This window comes from Rana temporaria, chromosome 3, assembly GCF_905171775.1.
Source record: "Rana temporaria chromosome 3, aRanTem1.1, whole genome shotgun sequence".
NCBI lineage: Eukaryota > Metazoa > Chordata > Amphibia > Anura > Ranidae > Rana > Rana temporaria.
In genome coordinates, this window is record NC_053491.1 from 97,056,126 (window position 1) to 97,078,752 (window position 22,627).

Consider the following 22,627-nt stretch of genomic DNA (forward strand, 5'->3'; position numbering starts at 1 on the left):
GTAGTAAAAAAATAAATAAAAATGCAATAAAACTATCCCCTATTTTGTAAACGCTATAAATTTTGCGCAAACCAATCGATAAACGCTTATTGCGATTTTTTTTACCAAAAATAGGTAGAAGAATACGTATCGGCCTAAACTGAGGGAAAAATTTTTTTTATATATGTTTTTGGGGGATATTTATTATAGCAAAAAGTAAAAAATATTGCATTTTTTTCAAAATTGTCGCTCTATTTTTGTTTATAGCGCAAAAAATTAAAACCGCCGAGGTGATCAAATACCACCAAAAGAAAGCTCTATTTGTGGGGAAAAAAGGACTCCAATTTTGTTTGGGAGCCACGTCGCACGACCGCGCAATTGTCTGTTAAAGCGACGCAGTCCCGAACTGTAAAAACACCTTGGGTCTTTAGGCAGCATATTGGTCCGGGGCTTAAAGTGGTTAAATGTTTTATGCAGAATTACATTACAAAAATATTAACAACTTTATCTGTTCCCCTCAATGCAGGCTCACCTGTGCCCATCAATGCAGCGTGACTTGTGCCCATCATTTCAGCATGACCTGTGCCCACCATTGCAGCGTGCCCTGTGCTCTCCTCTATGGGGAGATCGGATGAACACGGACCGTCTGTCCGTGTTCACCCGACCCGATGACGGATGTAAAAATAGGGTTTTTCTCCGTCTGCAGAACCGGGCGAGATCAGGTAGCGGATGTTCATCCGCTGACACCTGCGATTTCATAGGGACCAATGCATGTCCCTTTTTCATCCGCACACGTATGGAGGAAAAAGCAGACATACGGTCCGCCCGTGTGAAAGCAGACATACGGTCCGCCCGTGTGAAAGAGCCCTTGCCCTTACAAATAACTAAAATGATCAATGGTGTCAGTGTTAACTCATCAGAGGGGCAGATCAAGGAACCCCTAGCAACCTGTGGGGGCACCTTGGGGGTTCCATGAATTTCTGGTGTACATAGACTGACCTACCCACACCAAGCAGCCTAAGGGCTCATTTACAGCTGCGTTGCCCTCTGAAAAGTGATCCACTGTGGATTTTTAGAAGGAGCGTCCTAACACAAAGATGCGTGCTGCCCCTTACACTCTGCCCGCCATGTACCCGCACTCTGCCCGCCGTGCCCCCGCACTCTGGCCCTCTCTCTATGACAGGACAGTCACGGTGATGATGCGTATGACTCATTCAGCCATGCGCACCTCAGCACATCTTCCACGCACCGGGCATGTGTTCCTCTCCCGTCTCCTGATTGGCCGGCCAAAGAAAATGCGTCAGTCAATGCCATTGCCAAAATAATCCCTCCGCGAAATAGTTCTTCGCTATCACCTTCTATCTGAACGGTAATTATCCCTCCTTGTACAGTATTCAATAACATAACACAAGCTGTGATAGTGAGAGCCGTGTTGCGGGGCTGTTTTTTGTGCTAGGCAGCGGTATAGCGGTGTGGAGAAGGGGGTGGCGGAGGGATCTGTGCGGCAGGTTGTAGTCCGGTGAAGCGGCTCTGCAGGGATAACCTTGGTGCTGGGTAGCTGCCGGCTTATTTCCCACTGACGCCTGAGAGGGAAAGGAGCGAGTTGTGAGGACACTCCCAGCACAGGTAATCAGTAACCCGAGCCGCTATTGTGTGTAACGGAAGGGATGGAGGACTGAAGGAAGCCCGGAGAGATCTCCTCAGTATACATTAATGGGATTACGGATGTCAGGCTTAGTGCGGGGATGTTTGGACTCAGGCTGGCTCTATCACCTACATATACCATAGAGAAGGTTGGAGGTGGGTGTGTGACATTATGTGTGGGATTCCTAGCACTAGAACATGGCTCCCCTTCTATAAAGTGCTGCATCACTAGTTACCAGGGAGACCAGGAGGGGGCGTGTCCTGCCTGACAGATGGGTCCCTTCTCTGTTCTCTAATGGAGGCCATACACGCCTTGATCACAATGTCCAATCTACATTAGTTTCCACAAATCGGCAATCAAACAGGGATATCTTCCGTTCTGATCAATAGGGCTCATTCACCTGGGCAGGGATATTTCCACGCATTTTCTGCATGAATGAGTTTTTTTCCTGGCAGAGCTCCAAGATGCAGTGTAAAGTACAAACATGCGTGTATAAAATCTGCAGCGTTTTCTGTGCCCAGCTAAATGCAGCACACACTTTCATACATAGACATGGCTGCGTGTATGGGCATCTTGGTTATTGTAGTGCTGCGTTTAGATGTGTACAACGCCATCTGTTGCACGCATCAAAACAGCGTCAGTGAGCTCATAGATTAGATCACATTTGATCAACCCAGGTTAGTCGCCCAGGGTGGAAAGTTAACGGTTAGATTTGCATTGAACGGTGCCACTCAGATGCATTGGTCCTAATTAGAATGCATTTCGTTCGGTCAGAGGTTGCATGGGGAAAACAGAAATGCAATCATATCTTCCAACTATCAAACGAAAGCTGTGTTCCCATAGGTGGCATATACGTTGAATGGTTGTACACTACAGATCAGTTATTTCTGTAAAGACATCGGTCTTTTATTGAACCATGTATGGCCATGATTATGGTGGCCTGTGCACAGAACACAATTTATATACAAACGTGGGGCCTGTGCATTCCGTGTTGTGTTGCACTGCACCGATCCGTGTGGTACTGCAGGACTATGTCATTGGCTGCTGCAAACGCACTGTGCTTGCAAGATGTATTTGGGGTGCCATTAATAATTCATTGGCACCTATGTGCTCTTGAAATGGCGGTATGTTCACTCACGGTGTGGGAAACGCACAAGGAATGACGTGCCTTTCCTGCACTGTATTTTGATGTGAAGAGTCCCCAAAAGCAGAACTGGGCCCATCAATTTAAAGCGGGGGTTCACCCAAAAAAACATTTTTTAACATTAGATTCAGCCGAGTTGTCAGAATGACGATCGGCTGTTTTTTTTTTTTTTTTTTTTTTTTCCATACATACCGTATTTTCACCGGCTCTTCCGGGTATGTCTTCTGCGGGACTGGGCGTTCCTAATTGATTGGCTTCCGACCGTCGCATACAGCGCGTCACGAGTTGCCGAAAGAAGCCGAACGTCGGTGCGCAGGCGCCGTATAGAACCGACTCGCTGTCCAGCTTCTTTCGGCAACTCGTGACGTGCAGTATGCGACGGTCGGAAGCCTGTCAATTAGGCACACCCAGTCCCGCAGAAGACATACCCGGAAGTGGCGGTGAAAATACGGTATGTACGGGGGGGGGGGGGGAAAAACAGCCGATTGTCATTCTGGGCTGAATCTAATGTTAAATTTTTTTTTGGGTGAACCCGCGCTTTAACAGTTTTTTCCATAATAATTACATTTTAAGGCGTGCCATGAATGAGAACTGTCAGATTTGCTTATACTCCTAACTGAACTGTCCAATCATCTAATGGCTGGCGTCATAACTGATGACATGTGCAGCACCATGGTAATTGCAGATCAGAGGCTAAGATGGCAGCTTCCTCGGCTGGAAAGGAGGAGTGTTGAGTTCTGCTTGAATGTCAATACGTTTACTGCCTGATCGGAAAATCACGTACATATACAATCGTTCCAAATTATCTACTTTCTTATGATCAGATTTTTTTCCATTCAGGTTGATCAGAATTTTTTTAGCTAAATTCGTTCAGTTTTTCTGTTTTGTTAGTAATCCATAGATCTGATCATATTATCGAGTTCTGTGAGGAATTGTTCCATCAGATCAATGAGTGTATGGTCACCATAAGGCCTTGGCAGGCTTCACAGAAATTTGTGCTAATTTGTAAAAATAAAAAAATGCTCAAATCTAAAAAAAAAAACATCAACCAGACTCCAATCTTTAAGTATAAAGGCAGTCTAGTGTTTTTCACATGGGCGATCTGATCGGGTGCCCTTGTCGGTTTTTGTGAGGACTTGATCAGAAGTCTATGGGCAGGCGGGTCTAAACAGATTTACAATAATGGCAAAAGAGCCTTCGTCTTTTTTTTTTCTGACCTAGAAATAATGGATCAGAGCTGGTCTCTAAACAGAATGCATGTCCATTTTTATTTGGCAATAGAGAATAAATATGGGCCTGGAAAGTTCCCCTTCCTTTTTTTTTTTTTTTTTTTTTTTTAAATGGCCACTGAGCCATCACAAAATGACATCCTGGTTTGCTCTGATTCAGCAAGATATCTGTTCATGGATCCCCACCTGATTGGACCAGACAATGCCTGTGTGCATGAGCCCTTGAATGACAACAATGAACAAGGCTTCCTTTTTAGATGTTTGTTATTTTATACAATTATTGTTTCATTTCCTTTTTTTTTTTGTGTGTGTTTTTTTTTTTTTTTTTTTTTTTTTTTGTCCTACTGACCCAATGTCAGGGTTCATATGTAGAAGATGGCAGCTCTCTGAATGGGATATTTAGTTATGTATAATCTTTTTTTTTTTTTCTTTTCCCGATGCATTTTTGATCACGACACACCTTAATTATGAAATCCCGCTCACTTCCTGGAATAACCTTCTTCTGTTCATGTCTGTTGTAATGTGAGGAAATAATCCAGGCTATGTTATTCTCCTATTCCCCATGTTCATTAAAGTGTTTTTCTTCCCTGTATCGCCATGAATGCATGCCTTCTTCAGAGGGACAGAGCTATGTAGAGTCTCGGATATCTATAGCTGTTCTATCTTTAGCATCGTGCAGTAGGATGCACTGCGCCCTTTCCAAGGTCATTGGAAGTCGTGGCTGAAGCATTTGCTACTCAGGTCAGTGATTGATTATAACAAGAGCTGCACAAGTCAATAACCTAATCAGCAGAGCAGGACATTGATGATCCAGGTCTCCCACAGCTCAGCTGTTAATCCAATATGGCTTTTTCTGGAGTAGATGAGCAGGAGCACCAAAAAACAAACAAAAAACAAACCATTCAATGCAAATCTGAATGAGTATATTTCTCGACACAGTAAAGCCTAGTACACACTATACGTTTCTTTTCCTTCAACCCAGGGGTCGGAATGGGGAAAAAGTACAGCGATCTCCCTGCTGAGCTATTGTGTCCTGACATGGAAATGGGGGGGGGGCCCCCCCTCCAGAACACACCGATCAGCGCTTGCAGCCATTGGCTACCAGCGCTGATCGGATGGCAATTTGCAGACATTTTTCGGTCATGCCCCTTCGAAAGAAGCTGGGTCGGCAGCCGTACACACAGGCCAAATGTCGGCTGGTTTCTATTGAACATCCTGTGTATACAGGGCTTTAGATCTTCATATGAATAGGTATGCTCACACTGATAGTCTAACCCCTTTTTATTCCTGTTTAGTTTAGTTTTATCTGCACTAAACCATGCCTGGGAACAGTTCAATGTACTGTGTCCCTGGCCGATTGGAAGAGGAGAGAGCGGAACGATTTATTGTGAGTGCACAACATTTCTGAGCGCACAAACTCTCTAATAGATCCCTCAGCACAGACCAGGGATCTCTGAAGTCTAATTGGTGGAGGTGATGATGCAAGCATGCAGATCAGTCAGGGGAGGCATTTGAACTTGGCGACAGTTTGGTTCTACAGTACCCAGTGTGATTACACCCTAACTGTGCTAGTAGAAATTTTATATCACACAGGCCTGATTTCCAGACACCTGCGGGTTCCTTTAGTCTCATCGGCAGATAGGGGGAATCTCGATTTGTATTCTACACGTAGCAGCTCGGTGTCCTAGTTGAGCAAGTCTCAACCAGAAAAAAAAAAAAAAACTTGGCTTCAGATGATGCGGTAGGGGACTTTATTAGGAGCAGTTTCCATGATGCACTAGGACAGCCTTTCTCAACCATTTCAGTACAGAAGAACCCTTCGAATAATTTTTCTGGCTAAAAATTAATATATCTACAATTCAGCACAGTAGTGTGGTGGTCAGTGGGAAGAATGCTCCTTACACTTGTGGTCATTGGTAAGGTAACCCCCCCCCCCCTTCACAGTTGGCTAAAAAGATCAATGGTGTCTCAGTGGGAACTTATCTGAGAGGCAAAAATTGCTCAGGGAACCCCTAGCAATCCTGGGAGGAACCCTGCACTAGAATATACCATGGGAGTATGCCCTAGTGTGCATCCCCTAGCGTGCTCTACATCAGTCTTCCTTCAACTTGCATGAAAGAACCCATAAAATAGTTTTCCGATATCGGGGAAGAATAGACAATGGGGTTTCCCCAACCATGAAATTAATAATAATGACCATTGTCAGAAAAGAGTGAAAATTGTAGCGTTTCCTACGTTGGTGGTCAGGTTAGGCAAGAGATCAGTGTCCCACTTTTTTCTTCTTAAAGAACCCCTGGAGGAATCTCTGGGTTCCATGAACTTCATACATTTAAGTTTGACCACACATAATCTAAAGCTGTCAGGGGCTAGATAAATTATAGCTGCTCCTCCATTGCAATGAAATTAAAGTACAGCCCAAGCTTGTTGGGCTGTATTTCTGCCATGGATCACAAGAGTGCAGTTTGTTCTGCATTCCTGCAACCCATTTTCAGCAGACAGCGGGCTGACGTCTGCTGATGTCACAGAGCTGGTCCATGCTCTGGCAAGATCGATACACTGGGGTCGGAATTGGCTCACATGCCTGAACTGGCACCCAGCTCAGCCTCTCAACAAGCCGTTGAAAGCCTGAGCCGCCAGCTGCCATCCCCTCCACAGCCCAGCGCTCCAGTTGGCAAGGAAGGGGCAGAGCAGAGAGCCTGTGACTGGCAGTGTTGGGTCACTTGGTTCTCAGTGTTGGAGCCGGTGGGGGACAGATGCAGCATTCACCTAGGCAAGTATGATTCTGCAAAAAAAACATATTTTTTTTTTAAAGGTATATGTAGAGCCATAAAGTCGTTTCTGGGTTTTGGATTGAGTAGATAATGGTTTAATATTGAATAAATAATACTTGATTTCAGCAGCACCTAATTTTTTATGCTTTACTGGAGTCTGACTTTGGCATTCTGTGTACATTTTAGACACTTTAAGCACACCTGCCATGTGTATATTAGAATCAGAAGACCCCCCCCCCCCCAGCTGTACAACAGGAACTCTCCAGCTCCAAATCTTGTCTGCAGAGTTTCTAGTCTCTTCCGCAATCCATCAATGCATCCATCTGACATTGCTCTGACATTACCTGCCCCATTCTTGTTCAAGGTTTGGTACTGACTACTGAAGCCAGAAACAAATATTTTTAGAGGATGGCCAGCAAAGGCAGCCCATACCGTTCTCTGAAAGGTATACTTGAAAGTGGAACGCCAGGCAAAATGTTTTACAGTATCTAGTGATGTCTTTGCATGTGTTGGGAGATCTCTTTTTTTTTTTTTTTTTGTCACAAAGTGAAACTTTATTTGTGTCCCTGCAAAGCAGCTAAAATGCTACAATTCTGTATTTTATCACCACTCGCTGCACCACAACTCCAAGCTGCATTGTCGTGTGAACAAAGCATGTAGAAAACAATTGTTTCTTACAATTCGGTGACTGCCATTTATTCAGAAAGGGAGCTTTTAAAGCTGACATGCATCCCTTCTTGCACCTACAACAATAAAGTCAGTCTGACTGTGATACTCAGCCTTTCAGAGGCAACTTTGTATTCTGTGAATACAAAACTTTCTCTGCCTGAGGCAAGGCTGATGACATCGCTTTCTCTGGCTCAGGCCAATCGGAGGAAGCTTTGTATTCGAAGAATACAAAGCTGCCTTTGAACAGCTGAGTGACGCGCAGACCAGCTCTATTTTGTTCTGGGTGTGAGATGTAAAGTCTGTCTTACAGCCAGAACTGTGGCACTGTGTACTGTATGTAGCTAAAGCTAAATGCAACACTTGGTGAAGGAATAGTTCACTTGAACCAGATTGGTGAAAGCAAAACATGGGGATCGGCTTTCAGCTGGTCATACATGAGGTGAGTTTTGATCTATGTGTGGCAGGGTTGTTGTACAGAAGTTGATCGACTTCTGTTCTGTAGACCCGCCCTGTCGGATTCTTGCCACTTGATCAGCGCTGCTGGCTATAGCTGGCAGTGCTGATCAGCATATCCTGACAGCTGGGGAAGTACAGCAGGAGGATTCATTCAGCCACATTAAATGTGTGGATGGGGGAAATTTTTTTTTTTTTTTTTTTTTTTCCAGGTTGAACGAAAAAAAATGGAATCATCTGGGCAACCTTACTAACAAGTGTTCTACCTGCTTAATGTGTAAGAAAGGATTGCCTGTGTCCAGCTAGCACATTCTTATCCTTACAGAGTTATTATTGCCCAATATCTCTTTACATCCTCACTGCTTAGTCAGACTTCCCGTCTTCTGAAATCAACGGAATAGCTGAGTAATATCCTACTGAGCTGACTTAGCTGTGACTAGTATGTTGAGGAAGGATTTCCCCTGCATACATGTGTAGTATTGGAATGAGTGAAAGAGAGGAAAGTACTAGTCTCGGTCTGAGTGTTACTCTGTTTGTAGCTTATCTTATTTCAGGTGACATTAATCATTTTTCACTGAAACGGTTCTTTTTATTTTATTTTTTTCTCAAATTAATTTTATTGCTTTTAGTGTAATAGGTCAAAAACTGAGCCCCTGGGCATACCCTGGCTCACATAAGGTATGATACAAAAAAAAAAAACTAAGACTTAACAAAAACAAACCCAAGCTTGCTTCGCAATAAGAACACTCATCCACAGGAGAAATGTTACTGAAAGTCAGTTTAATGCTAAGTTTAATTGAAATGGTGATGTATGGCTCACACAACCTTACACCTAACTTGATTGTCCTGCCTTTTAAAGTGATTGTAAAGGGAAAAATGTTTATAAAAAAAAATAACAAACCTGTCGCATTGCACAGAGCAGTCCCGAGCCTCCTCTTCTTGGGTCCCCTGACAGCATTCTGGGCCCCTCTTCCTTGTCATGAGTTCCCCTCCAGCAAGCCCTTTGCTGTGGGGGCACTCGTGCGTGCTTGCTCCTGAGCCGGTGTCTTGCAGAAAGGGTTCCCCCAGCGGATAAGGACCCCCCCCTGTACTATGCAGGCGTCAACTGAGCTTCCGAAAATAGCCAAACGTGTAGAGCTGAGGGTCAGCTCTAGATGGCACCTGCGCACAGCAAATTGTACTGCCGAGGCGGTGGTGCTACACTTTTGACATACAGGCTCATTTATTACCACCCCCGTGGACATGGAGCATGTTTAAAAAAAAAAAAAAAAAAAGCGAGCGAGGACGACTGGCCACTTACAGCGAAGTCCACGTCGCCACCTGTTGCAATAACTATTTACATTAACATTGCAAAAGCACCCGCCCCTTGCAGAGTAGCACTAGCATTGCGCAGGTGCCGTCTAGAGCTGACTCTCTGCTCTACAAGATTTGGCTATTTTCGGAGCTCAGTTCACGCCTGCGCAGTACAGGGGGGGTCCTTATCCGCCAGGGAGGAACTTATTCGGCAGAACACCGGCTCTGTGTCCATAAGACATGGAGAGCTCAGCCCTGCTCCCGCCTCAATGACTGATTGACAGCAGCGGAAGCGAATGGCTCCTGCTGTTGTGTCTCAGCCAATCAGAAGGGAGAGACCCGGGGGAGCCTCAGGTCTTATGCAAATCGCAAGATCCAAGCTCTGGCTTCAGCCTTTACTTCCTCCCTGATAATCTGTCCAACAAGGTAGTTGTAGAAGGCAAGATCTTTTGCGTCCATCATTGGGAGTAAAAATAATACCTTTGCAATTTCTGATAATTTAAAACTATTCTGAAATTGGACCGGCCAAAAGATCTACCTGAATGAGAGAGAAAATTGTGTGTGTGTGTCCGGGAAGTGCAATATGGCAAATTAAAGTGCAAGCGATCAGGCCATATATAGAATTGGAAGGGGGTTGCTGCACTTAAAGAACATTTTGAATACATTTTTAAGTGCAACAATTCCTTCTGTGTTTTGTTTTTTTTTTATCTTAATGTTCTATACTAGAAAGCCTCTGCAAGTCCTAATAGTGTGCCTAGCTGGAGGGTCACCTCTTGATGTAAGGGGTGCATAAAGCAGAAGTGTAGAATTGGGTAGATCTCACATGCTCGTGTGCTGTTGCACGTAGAGTCTAGGCTTACAGCAGACAGGAGGGAGGGGCATCGTGGTGGCATGTCCTACAAGAGGAGGAGGGGATGCAGCAGCTCATGAGATGCTAGTAGGGTAGCTAGATCAGTCGATTATCCGTGTTGGAGGAGAGAGCACCAAGCCTTACGTAAGCTACATCCAACTATGCTCTATACCAGTGATGGCGAACCTTTTTGAGCCCGAGTGCCCAAACTGCAACACAAAACCTAATTTTTTTTTGAAGTGCCAACACTGCAATTAAACATGAATACCAAGGTTTTCGTTTAGAAAAATCAACTCGTACACTTGTCCAAACTAATTAACAGCTTTTGTTTTAAAAGAAAAACACAATAACAGAGCTTTCTATTAAACATTTTTTTTTTATTGAAAAAGATTCTCAACAACTGTACTTGTGCATGTATTTTTGGATAAGGATACATTTGCAGATCGCTGGTAAAGATGCCTTTGCTGATCGCTGGTAAGGATGCCTTTGCTAGGCATTTTCAAAGATGGCTTTGCTGGGCATTTCCAAAGATGGCTTTGCTGGGCATTTTCAAAGATGACTTTGCTGGCCATTTTCAAAGATGACTTTGCTGGGCATTTTCAAAGATGACTTTGCTGGGCATTTCCAAAGATGGCTTTGCTGGGCATTTCCAAAGATGGCTTTGCTGGGCATTTCCAAAGATGGCTTTGCTGGGCATTTCCAAAGATGGCTTTGCTGGGCATTTCCAAAGATGGCTTTGCTGGGCATTTCCAAAGATGGCTTTGCTGGGCATTTCCAAAGATGGCTTTGCTGGGCATTATTAAAGATGCCTTGGTAAGGCATCTTTAAAGATGCCATTGCTGGGCATTTTTAAAGATGCCTTGTCTGGGCATTGGTAAAGATTGGTAAAGATGCCTTGGTTGGGCATTAGATGCCTTGGCTGGGCATTGGTAAAGATGCATTTGCTTACACAAGGGATAGAGATCTACAATGCTGTGATGGGTACAGGCACAGTATACTTTGCATAGCTAAAAGACATTATTGAACATAAGCAGAGGATGAGTCTAATGATCTATTGCTGGGCATTATTAAAGATGCCTTGGCTGGGCATTGGTAAAGATGCCTTAGCTGGGCATTGGTAAAGATGCCATGGCTGGGCATTATTAAAGATGCCATGACTGGGCATTTTTAAAGATGCCTTGGCTGGGCATTGGTAAAGATGCCTTGCCTGGGCATTATTAAAGATGCCATTGCTGGGCATTTTTAAAGATGCCTTGGCTGGGCATTGGTAAAGATGCCTTGCCTGGGCATTATTAAAGATGCCATTGCTGGGCATTTTTAAAGATGCCTTGGCTGGGCATTGGTAAAGATGCCTTGCCTGGGCATTATTAAAGATGCCATTGCTGGGCATTTTTAAAGATGCCTTGGCTGGGCATTGGTAAAGATGCCTTGCCTGGGCATTATTAAAGATGCCATTGCTGGGCATTTTTAAAGATGCCTTGGCTGGGCATTGGTAAAGATGCCTTGCCTGGGCATTATTAAAGATGCCATTGCTGGGCATTTTTAAAGATGCCTTGGCTGGGCATTGGTAAAGATGCCTTGTCTGGGCATTGGTAAAGATGCCTTGGCTGGGCATTGGTAAAGATGCAATGACACATTTTTGTTTTTTTCATTTTAGCCCTTTGGATTCTTCTTTGCAATTCTTGTAGATTAGAATCTACAGCAGCTTCCAGACCCAGCAGAGCAGTGGGCATTTTTAAAGATACCTTGGCTGGGCATTTTTAAAGATGCCTTGGCTGGGCATTGGTAAAGATGCCTTGCCTGGGCATTATTAAAGATGCCATTGCTGGGCATTTTTAAAGATGCCTTGGCTGGGCATTGGTAAAGATGCCTTGTCTGGGCATTGGTAAAGATGCCTTGGCTGGGCATTATTAAAGATGCCATTGCTGGGCATTTTTAAAGATGCCTTGGCTGGGCATTGGTAAAGATGCCTTGCCTGGGCATTATTAAAGATGCCATTGCTGGGCATTTTTAAAGATGCCTTGGCTGGGCATTGGTAAAGATGCCTTGTCTGGGCATTGGTAAAGATGCCTTGGCTGGGCATTGGTAAAGATGCAATGACACATTTTTGTTTTTTTCATTTTAGCCCTTTGGATTCTTCTTTGCAATTCTTGTAGATTAGAATCTACAGCAGCTTCCAGACCCAGCAGAGCAGTGGGCATTTTTAAAGATACCTTGGCTGGGCATTTTTAAAGATGCCTTGGCTGGGCATTGGTAAAGATGCCTTGCCTGGGCATTATTAAAGATGCCATTGCTGGTCATTTTTAAAGATGCCTTGGCTGGGCATTGGTAAAGATGCCTTGCCTGGGCATTATTAAAGATGCCATTGCTGGGCATTTTTAAAGATGCCTTGGCTGGGCGTTGATAAAGATTTGGGATGCTTTTGCACAATTAATGTGATTTTTGCTGTTGTATGCATGCTGATAACTTGTCAAACCTTGGCTCATACTCCGTTAGTTTGAGAGCAACACATACAGCACTCAAATCATCTGTTAGTCTATTTCTGGCATCACATTTGATATAATTCAATGCTGAAAACAGCTGCTCACAAGCATAGGATGACCCAAACAAAGTAAGGAAAGCAATCCCAAGTGTTTTCATTGCCTTAAAATTATTTGGCAGAGAATTCCACACTTTAAGTATTTCATTTTCTGAACTAGCAACTGTGCTGTCTTTGGTCATCCCTTCACACTCCATCTTTTCAAGAGTGGCACGCAGGTCAGAGAATTTATTTTTCCAGATAGAGCTTTCTTGAAATTCCAGTAGCTCCATTTCCAAATTTTCTAAATCTAACCAGTGTAAGCAGGAAAGATCAAGTTCTTCAAATTTGGCTTTATCTGGAGAAGTAAGAAAACTCAGGGTTGTTTCCATCTTACGGAACTGTACAAATCTGTTGCCAAAATTCTCCTTTGCAACTGCTATAATGCTAGAAAATTCTTTGTAGATTTCATGATGGTTTGGATTGTCTGTAAATGTTGTAGAATTTTCCAAATGCATTTTTAGATTGGGAAAATATTTCAGCTGCCCACTTTCAAGGTCTCTTTCAAAAACCTGCAGTTTTCTCTCAAATGTTCTGATATCACAAAACATTCTTTCTGCTGTTTTCCCTAAACCTTGCAGTTTTTTGTTCAGGACATTGAAGTGTATTGTAAAATCAGTAAAAAACATGAGATTGGTGAGCCAGGTCATATCAGTGAGCTGTGGATATTCCTGCCCCTTGTCATTCATAAACAGCCTAATTTCATCCAAACAGGCTACAAATCTCTCCAAGACCCGTCCTCTGCTTAGCCATCGTACATTATTGTACATAAGTAAAGTATTATACTGTGCCTGTACCTCATCAAGAAGTGCTTGAAACTGTCGAAAATTAAGAGCACGAGCCATGATGTAATTCACCATTTTTGTGACATCCTTGAGGATATCGTCTAATATTTTGCTGCTTTCCTTGGCACAAAGAGCTTCTTGATGTATAATACAATGAAATTGAATGACTGGGTGCTTTGCTTCTTTGACAAAAAACTGTATGAAACCAGATGTTACCCCCACCATGGAAGGTGCCCCGTCACTAGTAACTGAAACCACTTTTTCTGGCCTTATGTCTTGTGAGACAAAAGCCTCCATCACAGCATTGTAGATATCTATCCCTTGTGTTCTTCCAGGCAAAGACAACAGTTTCATGAGCTCCTCTCTCATGGTGTCACCAACAGCATAACGCAAAATTACTGCTAGCCTTGCATGATTATTTATGTCTGTGCTTTCATCCAAGCACATGGAGTAACAGGCTGCCTTTTGTAAGTCAGTGGTGAGCTGCTGACTAACATCACTTGCCATACGCAGGACTCTATCTTTAACAGTATTTCTGCTAAGTGGCATTTCAGAGATTCGTTGCTTAATTTTGTCCTTGTTTGGAAATTCATGAAAAAGGGAATTACTCACAGCCAACATGGCCGTTTTGATAAAATCGCCATCAGAGAGGGGCTTTCCATGTTTTGCTATGCACAGTGAAATTTCAAAGCTGGCATTTGCCAGATAATTTGTTTTAGAAAGATAGTTGCAAAAACTACGATACTGGCAGTGATATCTCTTCAATTTCCCATCAAGAAACTCTTTTCTTTCAGCTACACCAAGTTCGGCAACACTTTTGTGGTTGGTATCAAAATGACGTTTGACACTAGATGTGCGAGATACCACACTTTCACTACACAGAACACATAACGCTTTCCCATTGCGTTCAATCACTCCAAATGACTGTGTCCAGGTCTCTTGGAATGATCTTCCACTATCTGTTTTTAATTTTGCTTTTTTTGATGTACTCATTTTTGGTTGTTCATGTCTACAAAAAACACAAAATGTATAAAATAAGGATGGATGAAGCACCCAATACAAATCTATCCCTACCTACCTATACCAAAAATATTATTGCAACATTTCACAAAAAAGGTAGAACAACTCACGGTTTTGTAGACAGATATACATCGTCCAATATCCTGTGAAACAAGAAGTCGCGCTGTGCCGCTGCTGACACCGCTATGCTGGGTCTGGAAGCTGCTGTAGATTCTGAATTGCAAAGAAGAATCCCAAAGAGAGGGCTGTAATGAAAAAAAAAAATATGTTTTCATTGTTGTCCATAGGGACACAGGAAACTACCATAGCCCAGGGGCCAGATGTGACCCTTAGCAACTTACGTTTCTGTAATGTAGACAGATATAAGCTCAAATCGTCCAATGTCCTGTGAAACAACAAGGCGTGCTGTGCCGCTGCTGACACCGCTCTGCTGGGTCTGAAAGCTGCTGTACATTCTACAAGATTTGCAAAGTAGAATCCCGGAGAGAGGGCTGTAATGAAAAAAAAAATATGTTTTCATTGTTGTCCATAGGGACACAGGAAACTACCGTAGCCCGGGGGCCAGATGTGACCCTTAGCAACTTACTTTTTTTAATGTAGACAGATATAAGCTCAAATCGTCCAATGTCCTGTGAAACAAGAAGTCGCGCTGTGCCGCTGCTGACACCGCTCTGCTGGGTCTGGAAGCTGCTGTAGATTCTACAAGAATTGCAAAGAAGAATCCAAAGGGCTAAAATGAAAAAAAAAAAAAGTGTGTCATTGTTGTCCATAGGCCAGGACACAGGCCCAATAACAGCAATGATGGGGGTTATATGTTTGCAAATGACACCTATGCCCAATAACAGCAAACATATTACCTCCCTCATTGCTGTTTTTGGGCCTAGGTGTCATTTGCAAACATATTACCCCCCTCATTGCTGTTATTGGGCCTAGGTGTCATTTGCAAACATATTACCCCCCTCATTTGCAATGAGGGGGGTAATATGTTTGCAAAGGACACCTAGACCCAATAACAGCAATGAGGGGGGTAATATGTTTGCAAATGACACCTAGGCCCAATAACAGCAAACATATTACCCCCCTCATTGCTGTTATTGGGCCTGGGTGTCATTTGCAAACATATTACCCCCCTCATTGCTTTTATTGGGCCTAGGTGTCCTTTGCAAACATATTACCCCCCTCATTGCTGTTATTGGGCCTGGGTGTCATTTGCAAACATATTACCCCCCTCATTGCTTTTATTGGGCCTAGGTGTCCTTTGCAAACATATTACCCCCCTCATTGCTGTTATTGGGCCTGGGTGTCATTTGCAAACATATTACCCCCCTCATTGCAAATGACACCTATGCCCAATAACAGTAATGAGGGAGGTAATATGTTTGCAAATGACACCTATGCCCAATAACAGCAAACATATTACCTCCCTCATTGCTGTTTTTGGGCCTAGGTGTCATTTGCAAACATATTACCTCCCTCATTGCTGTTATTGGGCATAGGTGTCACTTGCAATGAGGGGGGTAATATGTTTGGAAAGGACAACTAGACCCAATAACAGCAATGAGGGGGGTAATATGTTTGCAGAACAAAGTTTCCCAAGTCAGTCAGCAACTGTCAGAACACCCACCAGCGAGATTAGCTAAAGTAATTGTTCAGCAAAATTTTACATTTTAGATTGGGTGATGTTAGCAGGGCAACCCATAATAGACGTCATAAAACGACCCAGGTATCCCATGTCTAAATAGTATTCGAGTAATAAGTATTCTTACCTTTGTCTGCAGCTGAATCAAACTGCGCAATGAAGAAGATGGCTTCACGAGTCTTGCAGCTCTTTCCCGCCGTGCGTCTTCTCCTCATGCTCCCAGTCACGCCCAGCAGCACGTCAGGCAGTGGATGATCTGAGAGCTTTCATTGGGTAGCAAGCTAACACGTGACCTCCGGGCGCTCATTCTAAGTTACGCCCACTCGGACACGTCACCGCTAGCACAGGGTAGTGTGGGAAATGTAGTTTCTAGTTGCGGTTGACGATTTAATTTTTTTTTCTTTGACATTTCTGCATTGTCACCGCGTGCCCACCAAAACAGCTTGCCGTGCCGGGAGCGGCACGCGTGCCACGCGTTCGCCATCACTGCTCTATACCTTTATTTTCAGCCATATGTTGCTACTCTGAGATCATACAAAGCTAGACGCTGCTTATTCCTTTCTTGTATTTCAATTTTTTTTTATGTTTGTTTAGAAATGTGCTTGTAAAGGTTACCTATCCAGTTAATGAAGAAAATAATTGTATGGAAGGCTTGCTTTAAACTTGTAGATTTTTAGAGGATTTAAATGCACAGAGATGGGTGTTTTATCCAGATAATTGTTTTGTGCTGAATTGGAAATTTTCACAGTAATTTCTGTTGTGTTGAAGTGACTAATCCCGTCCTGGGAGAATTCTGCCTGTAGTCATATGGAACATATAGGTGGGTTAGTTAGATATGTGGGTGGTAGTTTTAGTTCCAGCTCTTGGTGGGGGTGAGAGATTTGAATGTGAAAGGAACGCTGTACACATGCGGTATAGTTTAATAGGGAATGAGTCATTTGTAGCTTTACAAGGATGGCAAATATAAGGAACCCTTCTAAAGGCAATAATGACCTCTGTGTCGTCTTCACCAGTGTAATTACACGGGCTCAACCTTGTGGTGGGTTTCCAGTAATAACTGCAGAGCAAGTCTCTCCTTGTTGGTCACAAATGAATGAGTACCATCCAAGCTCTGTATAGTCATGAATTATTTAGGATTTTAACTCGTACCACAGGACCATAAATTATTCTACAGCACCAACAGTTTATGCAGCGCTTTACAACATAAGGGCAGATCGTACAATTACAATAGTAATAAGGGGGTTCTGCTCTTTAAAGCTTACAATCTAAGAGGTGGTGTCAATATTGATTGGCAGTTGTATAATGGTTCTTTTGTTATTGGTGCTTCTCCTGTGTCTAGAGAGGTTAAGATGGAACTGCTGCTAAACTTTTATTTATTTATTTATTTATTTTCTTCGGAGAGGTTTTAGTGCCCGTCTGGTTTTTGTTTTCTATTGGTTGGGGAAGCTTCCACCTCACTTTCACATAGAGAACAGGAAAGTGAGCATTTCCTCATTGGTAACACAGAAAGCGGTAACCCGTAACCTGGCCTTGCACCTGTAGAAGTTGTAAATTGGGAAGGGTTAGAATCTCTCAGGTTTTTATTGTCTGGGGCCTTTTGTTCTTTCACCAGACAGGAAAAGAGCAGTAAAAACCTAAAGGGGTTCCCACCATCCCCTGCCCTAAAACAATAAAAAAGTATGTTTTTTTTGCCATGTCCTGTGGGAGGCTGCATTCATTTTTATTGAATTTATTTTATTCAAAAAATGTATTTGTCAAATTCAGCAAAACCGGGTGGTATAATGTATACCTATTTAAGCGGCACTAAACCCACCTATCCTTTCCAGTCATGGAAGCTGCCATCTTGGCCTCGGTTTTGTTTGATCTGCAATTGACATGGTGCTGCACATGTGATCAGTTATAACACCAGCCGTTTGATTTCTTGTCATTTCATGGCATGCCTTCAGCTTTTTGATTTACTTTGGGAAGAGTTAAATGGGTTTGTTTTTAGATCATTAGTAGTAAATGTAAACTTTGGGGGCAAGGCGATCTCAAGACGACTTAAGAGGCAACTTGCAAAATGACTTCTGTATTGAAGTCAATGCAAGTCGCCCCCAAAGTCGTACAGGAACCTTTTTCTAATTCGGAGCGACTTGCGTCGCTCCTATTGGAACGGTTCCATTGACTACTGCGGACCGCGACTTGTCAGGCGGCTGAGTCGCCTGACAGGTCGCCCCTTTGTGAACCGGCTCTAAATCTTTTTTTTGTTTGTCAGCAAACGCATAACTTATAGAAGTACAATATTGGCTTCATGTTAAAGCAGGGGTGTTAAACTCCATTTCATTGTGGGCCGCATCGACATTGATTGTTCTCAAAAGGGCCAGTTGTATCTGTAATATTAATGTCCAGCCCATCCCCTGCCCATATGTTGGATGTCAAGAGCCCCCCCCCCACTCTTCCTTACATCAGTGCACCCCCCTTTCCTTATGCTCCTACTGGGAAGAAGCTGGATACATTGAAAGCAGAAAGTAAGGGTCTGGAGGAGGGCTGGAGCCCTCCTGCAGCTGCAAGATAGGTGGGAGGGCCACATAATATGGCCTGGAGAGCCGGATTCGGCCCATTGGCCTTCTGTTTGACACCTGTGTGTTAAAGAATAGACTCTATAGTGATTGTAATGGCAATGCTAGAAACGATGTAATGTAACCAAGTAATACAGTACAGCCAATAAAGAATGTGTAAACCATTATATTTGCATGGATACACAACTTACAGTAGACATGTGAACAGTCCTATTCTACAGAGGGCTCCAGTCCTAGGTGATTTTCCAGTTATCAGTATGGCTTGTATACTGACAAACTAGTTTAATTACAGTGTAGTCTCTTTTGATAATTTAATATGTATTGATGTAGAAGTTGTACTGAAGCTGACATCCATGTTACTTTCCATGCAGATAACCATGTCGAAGTCTCCTGTATGTGATGCCGGAAGCGCCTTCATCCAGACACAGCAGCTGCATGCAGCAATGGCGGACACCTTCCTTGAACACATGTGCCGCCTGGACATCGACTCCGAACCCATAGTGGCACGCAACACAGGCATTATCTGCACTATTGGTATGTATGTGTTTGGAATCTGGGCAAATAGCGCATGAATGTCCTACTCCCCCAGCATTTCATTATTGTAGAAAAGGTTGGGCAACGTTACAAAGGTCTATATGTCTTTGCTTGGAAGATCCCACAGTGCTGACCTCATCTGCATCAGGCTTTTAGATGAGTTTCTTTCCACGATTGGCAGGTTGTAGTTTTATGGGAATGGGTAGGATTAAGCTAAACGGATGTAGGAGTTGCAGCCTGTGTTCTGCTTAAGCAATTACATGTGTTTTCTGAGAGTGCAGCGCAGAATTCTTAATTTGTGACCACTGGAACTGAAGACATCAAGTGGAGAATATATCTATATCGAGCAGCACACTGAACTTACTAAAGCTGGCCATACATTGTACAATTTTCTTATTCAATTCCCTTTAGATTTACCTTCAACTATATAGTGCCTGCCTAATTGCATCCAAATTGAAAGTGTTTAGGCCTCGCATATGGTTTTGGGAAATCTAAAGGAAAATTGTATAATGTATGGACAGCCTTAAAGTAGAAGTTCAGCCTAAAACAAACTCGAAGTCTACTGGAAGCCACTTTCTAAAAATAATCTATGTAGCCCTGTAAAGCAAAAATCACTACACATACCTTTTCTGCAGTGGCTGGGAAGTGACGTCACCCATAGACTTACTATGTGGCTTCCCGTTGTCAACTGCCTCTCCTGCACATACCTACACAGAGAAGCCGACGCTGATAGCTCAGCATGGGACCAAACCGAAATGGCTGCAGAAAAGGTATGTATAAGGATTTTTCCTTTACAGGTTTAGATAGATTAGTCTTATGCTGCGTACACACGATCGAAAAAGTATAAAGAACTTTTTTCATTGGAAATTCCAATCGTGTGCAACTCCGACGGAGAAAAAAACCCACGCATGCTCGGAAGCATTAAAATAAATTTTCCTTGGCTCGTTGTGTTTTACGTCACCGCGTTTTGGACGGTCTGACAGTGTGTATGCAAGACTGATGGAAGTCGGCTTCATCGGAATTCCATTGGATTTTATTCCATTGGGAATACCGATCGTGTGTACGTGGCTTTAGAATGTGGTTGCCAGTATATTTAGAGTCCATTTGTTTTAGGCTGAACTTCTACTTTAAGCTGTGCCCTGTGGATGGTTCTTTAGGACTGAAGTTGGGTAATGTTACACTGTACTCAGCCTGCATCTAGTGTAAATGGAAATGTCTGTAGAATTGTTTCTTTTGTTTTCCATCTAAGATGGTGTGGAGTTCATGCTGAAGTTGCTGCATTCCTACATATAAGCTCCCTAGTGAATGCTGGTCAGTAATCCTGAGGTGCAGCAGGTGGTCGATGCCATTGAAAACACGATGATGGAAAAATCCAGTAGATGATCCAGTATCTCAATTTTATTTTTAATTATCCATAGGCAACATTTTTAAACTCGCTAGTTAACCACTTAAGCCCCGGACCAATATGCTGGCTAAAGACCCAAGGGGGTTTTACAGTTCGGGACTGCGTCGCTTTAACAGACAATTGCGCGGTCGTGCGACGTGGCTCCCAAACAAAATTGGAGTCCTTTTTTCCCCACAAATAGAGCTTTCTTTTAGTGGTATTTGATCACCTCTGCGGTTTTTATTTTTTGCGCTATAAACAAAAATATAGTGACAATTTTAAAAAAATGCAATATTTTTTACTTTTTGCTGTAATAAATATCCCCCAAAAACATATATAAACATTTTTTTTTTTCCTCAGTTTAGGCCGATACGTATTCTTCTACCTATTTTTGGTAAAAATCGCAATAATCGTTTATCGGTTGGTTTGCGCAAAATGTATAGCGTTTACAAAATAGGGGATAGTTTTTTGCATTTTTATTATTTTTATTTTTTTTACTAGTAATGGCGGCGATCAGCGTTTTTTTTTTTTTTTTTTTTTTTTCGTGACTGCGACATTATGGCGGACACTTCGGACAATTTTGACACATTTTTGGGACCATTGTAATTTTCACAGCAAAAAATGCATTTAAATTGCATTCTTTATTGTGAAAATGACAGTTGCAGTTTGGGAGTTAAACACAGGGGGCGCTGTAACATTAAGGGATCACCTAGTGTGTGTTTACTAGTGTAGGGGGGTGTGGCTGTAGGACTGACATCATCGATCGAGTCTTTCCTATAAAAGGGATCACTCGATCGATGTGCCGCCACAGTGAAGCACGGGGAAGCCGTGTTTACACACGGCTCTCCCCGTTCTTCAGCTCCGGGGAGCGATCGCGACGGAGCGGCTAAAAATAAATAGCCGCCCCGTCGTCCCGGATCGCTCCCCGAGCGGACCCGACCTCCGCATGTACCGGGGGGGGGGGGGGGGTCCCGATCGGACCCCCACCCACGTCTAGCAGAGGACGTACAAGTACGTGGATGTGCCTGTCCGTGCCATTCTGCCAACGTAAATGTACATGAGGAGGTCGGGAACTGGTTAAGCAACCTCATTGGATCCTTCTAAGTGCTGCTATTAGACTTGATTGCTACCCTCAGCTTCATAGTGCATAGCTGTCGACCACTCCATAGAACACCGTAGACCCAAATCACAGCTTTGATGCAAGATTAATGCCGCGTACACACGATAATTTTTTGGCATTAAAAAAATGAAGTTTATTTTTTTCCAACTTCATCATTAAAACGACATTGCCCATACACGGTCGTTTAAAAAAAATGCTCTAGCAAAGCGCGGTGACGTACATCACGTACGACGGCACTATAAAGGGGAAGTTCCATTCAGATGGCGCCACCCTTTGGGCTGCTTTAGCTGATTTTGTGTTGGTAAAAGAAGATTTGCGCTTTTCTGTCTGTTACAGTGTGATGAATGTGCTATCTCCATTACGAACGGTAGTTTTACCAGAACGAGCGCTCCCGTCTCATAACTTGCTTCTGAGCATGCGCAGGTTTTTCACGTCATTTTAGCCCACACACGATCATTTTTACAACCTGAAAAACGACATTGTTTAAAACGTTGTTAAAAAATGCATCCTTTTTTTTTTTTTTTTTGGTCGTTTTTTAGAACCTGAAAAATTATGTGAAGCCCACACACGTACATTTTAAATTACGTTTTTTAAAAACTTATTTTTTTTCATGACGAAAAATGATCGTGTACGCGGCATAAGAATTTTTGTTTTTAAAATGATGTGGTCCTACACTCTCCTGCATTCTCCTGAGTCCAGGGTGGAGGTTGGTCCTTTGACACCCTGGGTTCACGGAGAATTTTTTGGAGCGATGCTGCCCAGGCCATTTTTCAGCTTTCAGTGCGGTCACATTTTGAATGACAATTGCGCGGTCATGCTATACTGTAATTATGTGAAATTATTTTTCTTCACACAAATTGAGCTTTCTTTTGGCGGTATTTAATCACTGCTGGGTTTTTTATTTTCTACAAAGACAGACATTTTTGAGGATTTTTTTTTTTTTTTTTTTTTCTTGGTTTGTCAGTAAATTTTGTAA

General features: G+C 43.0%; 1 protein-coding gene across 3 annotated transcripts in view; it reads left to right on the plus strand.

Moving 5' to 3' along the window:
• The first annotated feature begins 1,496 nt into the window (after positions 1-1,496).
• The window catches only part of PKM (pyruvate kinase M1/2), a 44,291-nt gene continuing 23,160 nt past the window's right edge, over positions 1,497-22,627 (plus strand). For 2 of the 3 annotated variants that reach the window (XM_040343041.1, XM_040343040.1), the window contains exons 1-2: positions 1,497-1,605; positions 18,985-19,147. In XM_040343041.1, coding sequence (XP_040198975.1) covers positions 18,991-19,147 — 157 coding nt within the window. In that variant the 5' untranslated portion in view covers positions 1,497-1,605; positions 18,985-18,990. Of the gene's footprint in view, positions 1,606-10,090; positions 10,178-18,984; positions 19,148-22,627 lie in introns of those variants that run through there. The other variant, XM_040343042.1, reaches the window with a different exon arrangement.